General features: G+C 33.5%; 3 protein-coding genes across 3 annotated transcripts; 2 read left to right on the top strand and 1 right to left on the bottom strand.

The window, feature by feature from the left end:
* Nucleotides 1–328: 328 nt before the first annotated feature.
* Nucleotides 329–1,953, top strand: LOC120072645 (F-box protein SKIP27). The gene is made up of 4 exons (XM_039025065.1): nt 329–485; nt 710–1,005; nt 1,125–1,199; nt 1,284–1,953. The coding sequence occupies exons 2-4, from the start codon at nt 754–756 to the stop codon at nt 1,527–1,529; spliced, it is 573 nt and encodes a 190-aa protein (XP_038880993.1). The 5' UTR covers nt 329–485; nt 710–753; the 3' UTR covers nt 1,530–1,953.
* Nucleotides 1,954–8,031: 6,078 nt separating this feature from the next.
* Nucleotides 8,032–8,565, bottom strand: LOC120073437 (uncharacterized mitochondrial protein AtMg00810-like). Its single transcript, XM_039026287.1, has one exon. It carries the CDS (start codon nt 8,563–8,565, stop codon nt 8,032–8,034), a length of 534 nt encoding a protein of 177 aa, XP_038882215.1.
* Nucleotides 8,566–12,410: 3,845 nt separating this feature from the next.
* On the top strand, nt 12,411–13,197 carry LOC120074292. The gene has a single exon (XM_039027376.1). The coding sequence runs from the start codon at nt 12,513–12,515 to the stop codon at nt 13,152–13,154; it is 642 nt and encodes a 213-aa protein (XP_038883304.1). The 5' UTR covers nt 12,411–12,512; the 3' UTR covers nt 13,155–13,197.
* Nucleotides 13,198–14,772: the final 1,575 nt, after the last annotated feature.

Below are 14,772 nucleotides of genomic sequence, written 5' to 3' on the forward strand. Positions count from 1 at the left end.
GTTCGAGAAGGAACCGGCATCGCCGACTTGGGCCGACCATATCTCCACGTCATCACTCTGAAGCATCCAGGTTAATTCCATCCCATTAGCAGCCAACACGTGTCCCACTACTCCAACGGCTAGTTTTTTCCTTCCTTTCCTCGTTCCTCCACTTACTTTTTAACCGCCAAATGAGAGTAAATGACGCCAACGATAAAAACGCAGATTTTTCCTCGAAAATTCCAGCGGATTCTCTAAAGCGCGTGGGGGTTTTTTTGAAAAAATAATATATAGTTTTTTTTTTTTTTTTTTAAATTTTTACTGTTTACTAATTTTTGAAAAGCGAGAAATCCCATCTTTTTCCACCATTATATAAGACAGAATATCGACAATTTTAAAGCAACTCCGTAGTTTGCTGAGTTTCCATATCAAGAGCAAAACCTTTCTTTGAAAAATCGAAACAGAAACAGAGAGATACACAGAAATATTCGAATCTCCGTAATCAGGTTCGTTTCGCTCCGGATTCATATTTACATTTCTTCCTTTTTCGACACTTTCAATCTGCTTTTGGAAACTGTTCTTATGCAAAATCTGCTTTGCTTCCATCAGATTTTTGTTAGGGTTTTTGAAGCTCTTCCAATCTCTTAGTTTATGGATTCTATTCTTTCTTTTTATGATTTTCTTCTGTTCTAAATGATTGATTATTGTTATTTTCCGCACGTTGATACAGATAAACGAAATAAGTTTAATTTAATTGAGTATTGAGAATTGACGATGGCGTTGGGAAAGAAGAGTGGTTGTTTGAAATCGAAAACCGTCGTCTCAGCTACCGATAAAGGGCTTGATTTCGGAGTGGTGAGATACACCCGTGGTTTAGGAAGGAAACGCGTCGTGATTTCTTACAATGAGGAAGATTCATCCATCGACTTGACGCCGAAGGCGCAGTCAAAGAGGCGCTGCAGCGTTGTTAGTACGGCGGTGGACTCCGATAGGTCTCTGCTCGAGGCTCTGCCACAGGAGATTCTGGTTAGTACTTCATAGAGATTGAAATCGCTTCGATAATTGCATCTTTCATTTTTGTATTTAGTCCCTTTTTTTTTATCATTGTTACCGAATTGATTTTCCCCCTTTCTTCTCTCCATTAGATTAAGGTTCTCTGTGGTGTGGAACATGACGATTTGAAACAGCTAGTCCGAGTTTCAAAAACAATCAGCGAAGCGGTAATTATCACTCAAATCATTATTTGTTTCCTTTCGTTTGATTAAACGATTCTAATTGATTTAGGGTTTCAATTGCATTTACAGACTTTGGTTGCAAAAGAATGGCATTTCGCTTACAACACTCCCTCAAAGGTCCGTACATTTCGCACCGCCATTGAATTAGACGATTCCAGCGATTACGACGAGATTGAAGCCCCATATGCTCCTCACACAAGACGAATCAGAACTCCATTAAACAGAAAGAAGCTGGCTGAGATATCCGTAGCCTTATTTGTCGAAGAAGAAAATCAATGGCCAAAGAAAAAATTGCCCATTGAGAGAGAGGTGTGAATTTTAACAACCCCGAGTGCTCTGTAAATACAATCTGTATTTATACTGTTGTAAGAAACACGATTATGGTAGTAGGAAGAAAGACGTAGTTGGGAATCTGAAATCTCAGATGTTGGTTGAAGAAGAAGAAGAAGAAGAAGAAGGAGAAGGAGAAGACTGTACATGTCAGAACATTCTCACTGACCAATTCTTCAAATCTTTCATTGAAGATGAAGATGGGGGGGGGGTTTCAAATTCATCTCTTTTTTTGTACAGGTATTACAGAGACAGATTGATAGGTAAATTCGTTGAGAAGGGTAGCATTTTGGTTTAGTCCCTTTCAAATTCTCTGATAAATTTGAACAGTAGATTGCTCTAATGTTCTCATTCATTGTTCTCATTCATTCTCTGTCTAATAAAAACGAACCATAATTTTCCTCGCAAATTCGTGTTCTAATGTTCTGCCCTTCATATGTATTACTTATTTATTTTTTCCATAATTGATGATTGTGATTTTGGGGTTTCTTCTTTTCTTTCCCTTTTTGGTGTGGTGTTCAATGGAATGATTTTTGTAACGTATGAGAAATTAAGTGGAGAGGAAAAAGCAGAATTTGGAAACAGAATAGAAATCATCAGAAAGCATCGACTTCGACAGCCGTTTCTTATGCCAAAAAGATTATGAAATCTCCAAAAACTTCAGATAATCTTACAAATGAAGGAATTTGTACTTCGATCTGTAAAGGAGGTTAACCAAAATGTTAATGAGTTGTGGTTTTCAGAAATTTTTACAAATGTTTAACTTTGGGAAACAGTCTTCATTTGCCTTAATGAATGCCTAATCAACTAGCTAAATGCCAAGCTTAGACAACTAGTTGCGTGAGCATTGATTTATAGATGGACAAACACAAGAAAGCGTTGAACGGATCAACCCAAGCCTTTTGTGTATTCGTGTGTTAGTTACTGTAGAAAGAGTGATGAGTTGGTATAATGATAATGATGAAAATGGGACTGATCATCAGTTTCAATGTTGTTAATTGAATATTTTATACTGTATAAGTTTTGATCAACTGATGCCAATGATTACCCCCTTTTAAAGCTAAACTTCTGCCACTTTTTCGATGGTTCTCCATTTGAAAAGCCACTTTGTTTACGGCATCATTCAATTAACTACGGGGGCTTATAATTGTTTGGTGATTCCTATCTATATTATTTTCAATACTGAATAATTAAGGTCCAGTGGGAGCTGTCACTCATTTCTAGGATACTATTATTTTATTTTATTTTTTCAAATTTTCATTCTTATCTAACTTTGAGCCACACTTTAGCACGAGATTATTATCGGATTGTATAAAAGAATTATATAATCAAATTAAGATCAATATTATATGCTTCTAGTTGTAGGCTTGTAGCTTACATGAGATTCTAGCCGCAAATATGAGAATCTCTCCATCGATACTCGTGTACAAACTTATCTTCAGACAATCATCTCATTTGATACACATTGGATTAATAGTAAATGACATTCAATTATATCCATACATAAATTTTAATTTTCTTTTTACGGGTTGATTTTAACGTTGATTGAATATGACATTTAAGTGTTTTAAAAAATATATTTTTAATTCAAAGGAGTATTTTTAGTATTTAAAAAGCCATTTTTTAAATGACTTTCTAGCTAATATAAAATTCTGTCTCGGGTTATGCCTGTATTTTATTAATTCTAATGGAAAGAATTGTAAATTAGAAAACAAAAGAAAAGAAAGGTTATTGGTAGATTAATGTATGAGATGTTTGGCTTGTAAGTTAGATCTATATAATCTTTTATAATAAAAAACGTTTATCATATTTTTTTTTTTTTCAAATGGAAGTATAACATCATAAATATCAAATAGAATAGAAATTAGAGCCTAGAAGTATCTTAACCATAAAGTTATACCTATGTCTGGATTGAACGGAGATAAAAAAGTCTAGATATATAATTTAGTTTATCCTATCTTAGAACAGACCTAGGATTATAAATCATTTGAACTCTTACAAATAATGCAATAATAATATTAACTAAACCTAAAATTTTAAATCTATACAAACTAACTAAATACACAATCAAATGAATCATATTCTTAAGTGTGTGAATACATATCATATTCTTAAGGGTGGCATGAGGTAAGGCCCAAGTTCAAAGGGGCCTTGCATCTTTGCAGAAAGTCAAACCTTTTGGACTCGAGTCAAATTGAGCACGTCCTATTCCATCCCAAGAAAAAAGATAGAGTCAAGTCAACATTGACATTTTGCAACTTCGAGCGTCACAACTACACCACGATACTGCACCTTTATCAAACGAAAGTAAGGGGATGGGTCTTGTAAATAGTTGGATACCATCAACCTTGAGAGGTAAGTAATTGTTTATGTGCTTAATCATCAAAATGCATTGGGTTGGATACCATATCAATGTAAGTGAGATAGCCACGCCAACGCATACTATTAACCAATGGGAGGAAAGTAGTGAAATGAAAGGGTCCCAAAACCATGTGAAGAACATCCTATAAAAAAGCAGCTATGTTTCGAAGGCTTACCGGCAGGTCATCCCACGGCCTCACTGTCGTCAACTCAACACAGAGTCGATGGACTAGATCTCTTGTCTGCCATCAAACAATATTAAAAGTATTCAGTCTCCAACAGTAAAATTTTTGGTCATATTATTATTTAGAATTATTAGAGCCTTAAAAAAGGATGTCCATAATTACCATTTAAATTATATACATAACTCCTTGTTATTGAAGGTAATCATCACAGTCAATCATATATAATCATTTATTCCATCGTTTTCTTAAAAGTAAAGTTTTGGTACTTTTGTGAAGCATCATTTTCATTACCCAAAAAACAGGACCAAACATGGACACATAGGATTATGAAAGGGCAAAATAAAACATTGCATTTTCTTTTTTATTAAAGGAATTATCTTTATAAGTTTTCTGATTGAAAAGTGTGTTTGACCCATAACTTTTTTTTGCACCATAAAGCTTCCACCCATCCCATGAGGTGAGGCCATAACCAAACATGGAAAAGGAGAACAAATGAATTGAATTTGAATTTGAATTAAAAAGCAACGGTTTAGATTGAACTAAAAACAATTAATACCATCACACCCCAATTTGGCTAGAAAATATTGAGTATCTTTTATTTTTATGGATATATACATTAAGTATAGTATCTTTTGAAATCCCTTTTACACACAACAGCCAAAATAGGTATAAAAGTGGTTCACAAACCAGATCATAGAAATGAGAGAGAGAGAAACCCAAAAGGGTAGTGGTAGCTGTGGATGAAAGCAAACAAATTAAAGGTCCTTTTTTGCAACAAACATGAAAGATAAAAAGAAAGAAAGAAGAAGAAATAATTCTGTGGAAAGATTGATGTATTGATAATGTTCATGAAAAAGGAAAAAAAAATAAAGGTAAAATAAAGGACACTTTTATCACTCATGGGTTTTGTCCATTTTCTAGTCAATTCTTCACCTAAATTACAGGGCTACCACCCAAATCCTTATGGGACCTGAGATCTCTTCTATTCAAAACTGATATTTAAAAAAATAAATAAATAAATAAATCAATTATTGGCACTTTCTTTAAGCTTCTTTATATAGATCATTAAGCTTGCTCAAGTACAAAAATAACATCTTTAATTCATTGTCATCAATTGCCTTATTATTGACTTCTATAGTTTTGTTAATGTCTTAATAATGGGAAGTTGAGAATGGTCAAAAATGAATATGTAGTTAGAATAGTTTCTTGTGGACTAAATGTGTGTATGGTTTTTTTTTTTTAATAATTGTTATTGAGTAAATATGAGGTGAGAATTTGAACAGCTTTGATATTTTTTTAATGGCTTGTTTATGTGGATCAAAATGAAGTTGTTTGGTTTAGGAAATATAAATGTGACTTTTTATGAGTTGATTGATATTTTTTCGATGTAAGTTAATCTAAATATAGTTCATTTCATTCGAATGTTTGCTCAAAAATTGAATATTGAATCTTCACTTCTATTATGTATCTATTTCATCCCTTAAAACTTATAAAATTCAAATTTATCTTTATCATTTAAATATATATATATACATATATATATATATTATATATATACTAGTTCATACATTTTCACTGACGCTAGAAATTTGTTTAACAGGGTAATAATCGCAAAAGGCTGAGCATAATTTAATCAAAAGTCAGAAGAAAAAAATTAGAATTTTTAATCTTCATTCTGAACTAATATATACCTGAAAATATAATTAAAATGTGTTGTTATTTTTCTATCCTTCAATTTTAATGAAATTTAAAAATAATGTACATTTAAGAAAATGACGGGAGCATAACTAACAAATAATATTGTTTAGTGATTAAAAGGTTTGTATTTAAATCTTTCCTTCTATTAAAAATAAATAATGCATATATATATATAGTTTGTATGGACATGAAATTAAATGTATTATTTTCTTTTTGTTCAAAATTAAAGTTAATGAGAGTTTAGCATGGGAAAAAAGGTAAATGGCAATATTAGAATTAAATAAAATAATATTTCAATCGTAAGTTGTAACAATTTAGTTGAATTGTCAAATAATTTAGTTGGACTGCTTTCAAATATTATTTTTATTTTCATTTTCATTTTTAAAATCTTCCAAATATTATAGTGCACCGACCTTTTCATTATTATTATTATTTGTAACAAATTATTTCGATCCGATACATTCGACTACTTCTCGTTACAAACTTCTCATTATCATACCTACGAGCAATTTACGATAAATTTGTTAAAGAATCTAAGTTAGAATCCTTTTTCTTTCCTTTCATTTAACCAAAAATAAACTTTTTTAGTATAATTTTTTAAAAATATTATGTATGATGATTTATATATTAACGACTTTTATAGGAGATTTCAAAAGTCATTTTGAGTTTAAAATTTTGGTCGTTCACTATTTGGATGCATTGGTCATTAATATTTTACTCACCTTCATCTTGCTCAACCCATGGTACATGCAATTTCATCCTTAAATAGATTCAACCTTAAATAGATTTCAACCTCAAAAGTTAACAAAATATTAACAATATGGATCAAAATAAACATTTTTTAAAAGTTTAGGGACTAAAATAGACGTTTTTTAAAGTTTAGGGATCAAAATATTATTTAAACTAAATAAAATATCAAATTTTAAAGACTAAAAATATATAATATTAGGTTGAATATGATCTTAACATTAAAATCACTATATAGTCTAGTCTGTTTAATTTTTTTTTAAATACTTTTTTGGTCCCTAAGTTTTGGATCTAGTTTTTATTTATCCTAGATTTCAAAATGTTATCCTATATTTCAAAATGTTACACATTTAGTCCGTCTTGAGTTTGATTTCAATTTAGTCCATAGATTTCAAAATGTTACAATTTTACCCTTTAACATTTGAGTTCTGCTTTAATTTGGTCCATATGTTTCAAGATTTACACTTTTAACCTTGATTATTCACTAAATACTCATTTTTCATCTTTAATATCAATTTGTGTTAACAAATTAAAAATCATTAAAAGAATTATAATTAATTAAGTTTCACTATTTTTTATCACTTTTAAAATTAGATTTAAAATTCACTCATAATTATTTTTAATAAATAAATAGAAATTGACATCAATGTTTGAAGGTGAATATTTAATGAAAATTGAGGTTAAAAAAGTAAAATTTTGAAACTTAGAGACCATATTGAAATAAAACTCAAATCTCAAAAGTAAAATTATAACATTTTGAAACTTAGGGACTAAATTGAAACAAAACTCAATACGTAAAGACTAAATAGGTAACATTTAAAAAGCTGGTGATTAAATAGAAATTAGATCCACAACGTAGGACAAAAAAGTATTTTTCCTTGACACATTGGATTAGAAGTAGATTATAGCATGTAAAGTTTTACTGTATTTTTGTATATCTCATGCTCATAATGAAAAAGTACAAAGGTAAATATACATGTATGGACCTCAAAAGAGTCACTAAATCCTAACCAAATACACCAAAAATGAATATAAATGTACACAAATAATATAATATTAACATCCCCTCATACTCAAGGTGGTGATAGAGTAAGAACCAACTTGAGTTTGCCATGTAACTGGCTAAAGCGCATAGTAGAGAGTGCCTTGGTAAAAATGTTGGCTAGCGCAGCCAATCGCCCCGATTCCATCTTCCACCCCGATATATAGCAAACATACATAGAGATGGTTTGAAGGCGCGGAGTGGAACTTTGAATATGGTGGCGGATAAAATGACAATCATTCACAATGTGCTTTGTCTGTTCATGAAAAGCATCATTAGAAGTAATATGAATAGTATTACGGCTGTCACAATTGAGAATAGTGGCAGAGTCTAGGGGTGCCCCCATGTCTGCGAGGAGCCAGCGAAGCCATAACACCTCTGAAGTAGCATCAGCAAGCGCACAATATTCAGATTCTGTGCTGGAACGAGAAACAACAGTTTATTTTTTACTACGCTAGAAGATAAAGGAATCAACCAAATAAAAACAGTAATCTGTGGTGGAGCGTTTATTGGTAGGATCGTCAGTCCAATTAGCATCAGTATATCCTGAGAGAATGAATGAGGACTTAGAGGAGAACTGAAGACCATGCCCTAGTGTGTCTTTTACATAATACGGAATACGAAGCACAGTAGTGAAATGAATAGTGCGAGAAGCTGACATAAATTGACTGACAACATGGACCGCATAGGCAATGTCTCGACGCGTCACTGTTAGGTAGATAAGGTTGTCAACCAATTGCAAATAGAGGGTTGCATCCTCGAGGGGAAAACCATCAAAAGGTGTCAGATGGACATTTGAATCTAACGGTGTCAGTGAAGTGACAGAATCAGTGATACCCAAGCGAGCCAAAAGATCATATGCATATTTAGCTTGGGATAAGTAGTAACCATTACGACAAGATGAGACCTGAAGACCAATAAAATAACTGAGTGGTCTCAGGTCTTTCATCCAGGTAGCGTTGTTGATCTGATATGGCTTGTGGCTCATCACTAGTAATAATAATTTCATCCACATACAAAAGAAGAAGAACGATGCCACGAGGAGTCTTGTAAGTAAAGAGAGCTAAGTCATGAGTGCTAGAGGTAAACCCAAGTTAAGTGACAGTAGAACTGAAGATTGCAAACCAAGCACGAAGAGCTTGTTTTAGCCCATATAGTGCATGGCGAAGAAGGCAGACTATCTGAAGTGGAGGAGAGGTACCATGTGGTGGCTTCATATATACTTCCTCAGACAGTGTGTCGTTGAGAAAAAGATTCTTAACATCCATCTGAAGAAGAGTCCATTTTTTAGCAGCTTCTACCGCCAAAAGACTTCGAACAGATGTCTAGAGAAAAAGTTTACTCATAATCGATACCACTCCCGAGAATACCCTTTGGCCACCAAACAAGCCTTATAACGCTCAAATGACCCATCTGATCGGGTTTTGATTTTATAGATCCACTCGCACCCGATAGGTTTCTTTCCAGGAAGTAACTCAACATAATCCTAAGTATAAGTCTTTTCCAAAGTCTGAAGTTCCTCATCCATTGATTGTTGCCAGAGAGGGTCAATACATGCCTTATGATAAGATGAAGGTTCAACTAAAGATATGACAGTGAAAAAACAGTAATAGTCTCGAAAATGGGAGAAGTTTCTCTTACCCGAGAGGATTGGCGAACGAGTGCAGGGTTCAGTTCTGCATCAAGAGCAGATGGTATATCTGGGAATGCAACGGTAAGTGAAGACTGAACGAGCTCTGAGATGGGTAGCGTGGAAGATGCAGAATCTGGCAAAGAACCACAGGCAGGTCCTCAAATATCAAAACGGATCAAACCAAACGATGTATCACACAATGACTCTGAAGTAGAAAAAGATAAAGCATGCTACTTTAAAAGTTTGCAATGTAAACAGTAAAAAAAACTAAATTGAGAAACATTATTCAAAGTACCAATAGAAATTAAATTACAAAGTTTTTTGGAAGATGCATGACCAAGACGAATATGCCACTAATATATATTGGTATTAGTGATTGCAGCAGTGATAGATTGAATAATAGATGGCTGAAAAAACATGAGCTAAAATAATCTTCCAACCTTGCGACCCGTACCAACTATCTGACCTCCGTGGATCCTAAAGCCGGCAACCCTGTGAAGAGAAGGAAACTCTCAGTCCAAAGTCACAGAGTTGACCAACAGAGGCAAGGTTAAAGGTTAGGTTGGGGACATGATAAGTATAAAAAAGGTTTATGGTCGGTGTATTAACAGTGCCAATATGAGAAATAATTAAGAGGTTACCATCCGTAGAATGAACTGGGGGAAGGATTTGACAAGGGTGGAAGAAGACAACAATGACATATTCGAGGTCATATGATTGCAACATGTTGAATCAAAGAGCCAAGATATACCTAATGTGACAGTCAAAGGAGGATAAGTGGAATAGATCACCTATTTGAGTAAATCTTGAAGGTCTTTCATCTCGAGACTCGGAGGAATGGATGACATTGTATCGAATGAGGTGGCAGCAGCAACAACAGATAAATAACTAGTTTTAGAAGAACTTTTGGATTGAGTAGTGTATCTTGGGGGACAAAGGGGTTGAGTAGGACAGTTGTCCAAAATAGGTCCATGCTTGTGTCAATACCTACACTCAATGGTAGGGCAATTAGCAAACTTATAACCATGCAGTTTACAATTTTTACAGAAAAATGACTCAGTTGGAAAGAGTCAATGAGTAGTAGCGAGAGCAACATCAGGCAACAGAGAAGAGAATAGTTCAAGTCTTTTTTCTTCAAAGAAAATTTACTGGATTGCAACATTAAGATATGGCAAAGAATTGCGATGTAATAAAGCAGCATGAACATATTCATATTCTGGACGAAGTCCCATGAGAACCTTCATGAGACACAAATGATCCGGACTGATCTTAGCCTGTTCTAATTGAGTCCAAATGGGCCGGAGAATAGTAAGATACTCATTCACAGATTGTCCAGCATCCTGATTGTTGCTAACCAGGGTAGTGTGTAACTGATAGTAGTGTGCGAGCCCAATAGTTTGAAACTGTATAGATAGAAAGTCCCAATCTTCTTTAGCAGTATTGAATGCATCAAACTGAGTATGTATAGCAGGGATGGAAGTGTTGCCCAACCAGATGATTATCTGGTGATTTTTACTATCCCAATCCTCTAGTCTTTCAACAAATTTACTATCTTCTTCAGTAACTTCTTTGACAGGTTGGGCAATGTCTCCTGTGACAATGCGTCATAGTTTACGACCAATCAAAAAACTCTTCATTTGATATGCCCAGGTAATGTAATTAGAGACATCGAGCATGGTGCTGATAGGACAAAATACATTAGTTTTTTCCATTGATGGATACTCTGAACAGAAGGCAGTGTGGTCACAGGCTGACTAACAGATGGAGGCAAATAAATGATTAACTCAAGTTAAAACCACGAATCAGAGCCTAAAATCTGAAGAAAAACACAGATTGAACCATAAGAAGATGAACATGGAACGACCATCAACGAAGAACTGAGCATCGATGCATCGATGCATTGACCCAAAGATGACCATCGACACACGAATGCTAATAGAGCAATTGAATCTATCGAATCTGAAGACGGTAGCCACGGATGAAAGATCAGACGACCAAATCTAAAGATGGCCATTGACGAATGAGCGGCACAAGGAGACGTGCACGGGCGACCAGATCTGAAGACGCATGAACAGAAGATGCACGAACAGAGACCCGTGACTTTGTTGGCTGATGGAATGGAGACACACACGAGCAGACGGATCTGCAGAATTGGTGAATGGAGATGCACATGCTGATTGACGGAACGGAGACGTGCACGAACGAATTTGTTGATTGACAAAACGAACGTGTGACTTGACGAGAAGCTGCTGATAGAACGGATGTGCTGCTGATGGGAACATACCTGATGGCGTCCTTGGTGAGCAGACCTATCGCCACTGATGGGAAGTCTCGGACGGCATACAAATCACGATGTCAAACCCTAATTTTGGTTTTGATACCATGTAAAGTTTTATTGTATTTTTTTATATCTCGTGCTCATAATGGAAAAGTACAAAGGTAAATATACATGTATGGGTAGAGATATCTAAAAAACCCATAGGGTCGGGGTTGCGGGCCTCGAATGAAGCGAAAAATCCCTGAATACATAGGAATAGGGGAGGAGAGGGGATTTTTTTTTCCGTTTGCAATTCGGGGCCAGAGAAAGGAAATATATTCCTTGAACACGACCCCGCCCCTGTCCTTGCCCCACCCCGACTTTTGTATATAAATTATATATATATATATATTGTAGAATTTGTTAAGATAATTATGAAGGTTTTAATTATTTAAGTTTAAAACTTTATTACTTTATTTCCTTAGATGTTGTAATATTTAAGATAAAATGTTCTAATTGTTGAATTTTAATTTATAAAAATTATAAAAATTTAGTATTTTAATTATATATTTTTAAATTGAATGTGTATTATTGTTTTTATTACCAAAATTGATAATATTTTATTTAATAAAAGTTGTATTGGATATGCTTAATGAATTGTTAAAAATATATATTTAATTGAAATGAAAAAAATGTTTAAGAAAAAAAATGATGACAGGAAAATTTTTCCGGGATGGGATGGGGACGGAGAGGACTTCCCGTCCCAACGCCACCCGTGAATATCTCTATGTATGGGACCTAAAAATAGTCATTAAATCTTAACAAAATACACCAAAAAGGAATATAATTTGACACAAATAATATAATATTAACACAATATGTGTCTAGATACAAATTTAAAAGAAAATAATTGGGGAGCGTTAAGAGAAGAAGTTTAGAAGGGAAAAATGGCGGACCACATTCCCATTCACATTCCCTGCATTGCTTTTCCTTTCTTAAAATCAAACCTTTATTCTCTCCAATTTTCCTCTAAACCAATTAGATCATGTCTTCTTCTACCACCTCCCATCCTCTGTTTTCTACTCTTCTCTCTTTCTCCGCTCTCATTCTCCTCTACTTCCCCGCCTTTCTCTGGACTTCCCTCCTCTCCCCCCCCGTCCTCCTCGCCGGACTCCTCTTCCTCTCCCTCCTCCGCCTCGGCGCCACTCAATGCCAAATCTCTCAACTTCAATCCAATTTATCTCCTCAACAAGAATCACAAGCCTCTAGTCCTGCTCCCATTTCCTCCTCCGCCTCCGCTTCCTTCGAGAAATCTTTCGTACAGTGGAACGTGAGGGCGCCCTTGGAGGTTATTTACGAAGACTATGAAGAAGAAGAAGAAGAAGAAGAAGCCCAAGATAATAAGGACGATCCAGAGCCTCGACGCACCCGATCAATCCAGTGGTACCCATCGCTGTCGCTCTACTATCCGGAAACGGACTCCGATAGCTCGTCGGTGGATGAGATGGAGAACGTATGTTTTATGTGGGATGAGGAGGATGAAGACCGAGATGAACTCATTGAAATTGATTTGGATAACAAGAAGAAGAAGCCGCCATCGGAATTTTTTCAGTTGGAGCCGGAGGAGGATAATTTGATCGAGATTGATATTTCTCCAACCGCTTTTCCAATGTTTATTAATATATAATATAATAAAGATTTTCCATTTCATTGCTCAGTTTTAGGTTCAATTTGTGTTTCCATTTTGGATACAAAAGGAATTATATCTAATATATAAATTTGTTCACACTCGGACAACCATAATTTAGTTTTTTCTTCAATTTTCAATAATAATAAACAAATTTAAGCAGATTTGTGATGTGGTTTTTTTAGTAATATTAATTATATGGTTTGATGTTAGGAGATGAACATTATTATACATAGTGAATTTAAGGTATTGCAATAATTAAAATGATTTGTTTTCAAAATGTTTATGGACTAAGATACATATATTCCATTTAAAACAATAACTAAAATATAACAAACTTGTGACTCTACTAAAATAACTATTTTGAAGGTTATATGTATTAAAATTAAATAAACTTCAAAATTCAAAGATTAAAATGAGATTAAACTTTAAAAGATTGATTAATATAAATATTAATGTTATAAAATAGAGAGATTTAAGGTGTGTTTAGTTTAATTTTCGAATGTTTAATTTTGAAAATAAGTCATTTTAGAAATAATTGAAGTGTTTGACGATTACCTAAAATAATTTTTAAAACATTTTGAAAGTGTATTTTAAACCATTTTTATTAAAAGAGTTTAAATAAAATGATTTTTTTTTTTTTTTTATCTAATCAATCAAAACGGGCATTAGCTCAGTTGAAGAAAGACTTCCAACCAAATCACGGGAGGAAAGCATATAAAAGTGTCTAAACATAGTCAAAATCACACAAGTGATCATTTTCTAAGAACCCACCTTTTTTTTATGGAAGAAGCTAACATATTATTTATAGAAAAGTATATTTTATAAAATATATATATATATATTAAATGATAAAACTATTAAGATATTTACAAATAATAATAAAATATTAAATTTTATCTATAATAGACGTCAATCATGATATAGGTAGATATTAATAATTTATCACAGTCTATCGAGTTTATCGTAGATAGACAATGAAATTTTGTTATATTTATAAATATTTTGATTCATTTTCCTATATTTGAAAATAGCTCTTTTATAAATGATTTTTTTCTAAATTTATAAAACGTACATTAAATGGATGATTGAAATTATTAGTAATTAAAAGCTAGGATAAAATAGTGAAAGATTCTCTTCCCCTCCCTCCAAAATTAGACGTGAATCGATAACCCAGCTGAACCAACGACAAGGCCCATGACAGCAGGACATTTTCGGGCTGCGTATGGATTGGGCCCACGATTATGGGCTTTAGTTTAGAATCATCAGAATAATGAACGATGTACCTTATAATATATCATATTATAACACAACGTGCCTCCTTTTGTTGTAATTTTCATATACCTTTTTTTAATGTTTTCCATTTTCAAAATAACCATATTAATTTTCTTTTTCTTTACAACATGTAAGATGGGAGATCGGACTTCTAATTTCGAGACTGATGATAAAGACTATGTTAGTTGAGTTTATATTCATTTTGAAAACTATATTAATGTTTCGTAACTTCATTCACATTTTAGAGATTTTATTTTTCTAAAAATTTGAAATCATTATTAATGAGTATAGCGTAGTGTGGTATGCAGTACTTAGAAAAAAAGATCCCAAAGGAAGTCCATGG

This window comes from Benincasa hispida, chromosome 3, assembly GCF_009727055.1.
Source record: "Benincasa hispida cultivar B227 chromosome 3, ASM972705v1, whole genome shotgun sequence".
Classification (NCBI taxonomy): domain Eukaryota; kingdom Viridiplantae; phylum Streptophyta; class Magnoliopsida; order Cucurbitales; family Cucurbitaceae; genus Benincasa; species Benincasa hispida.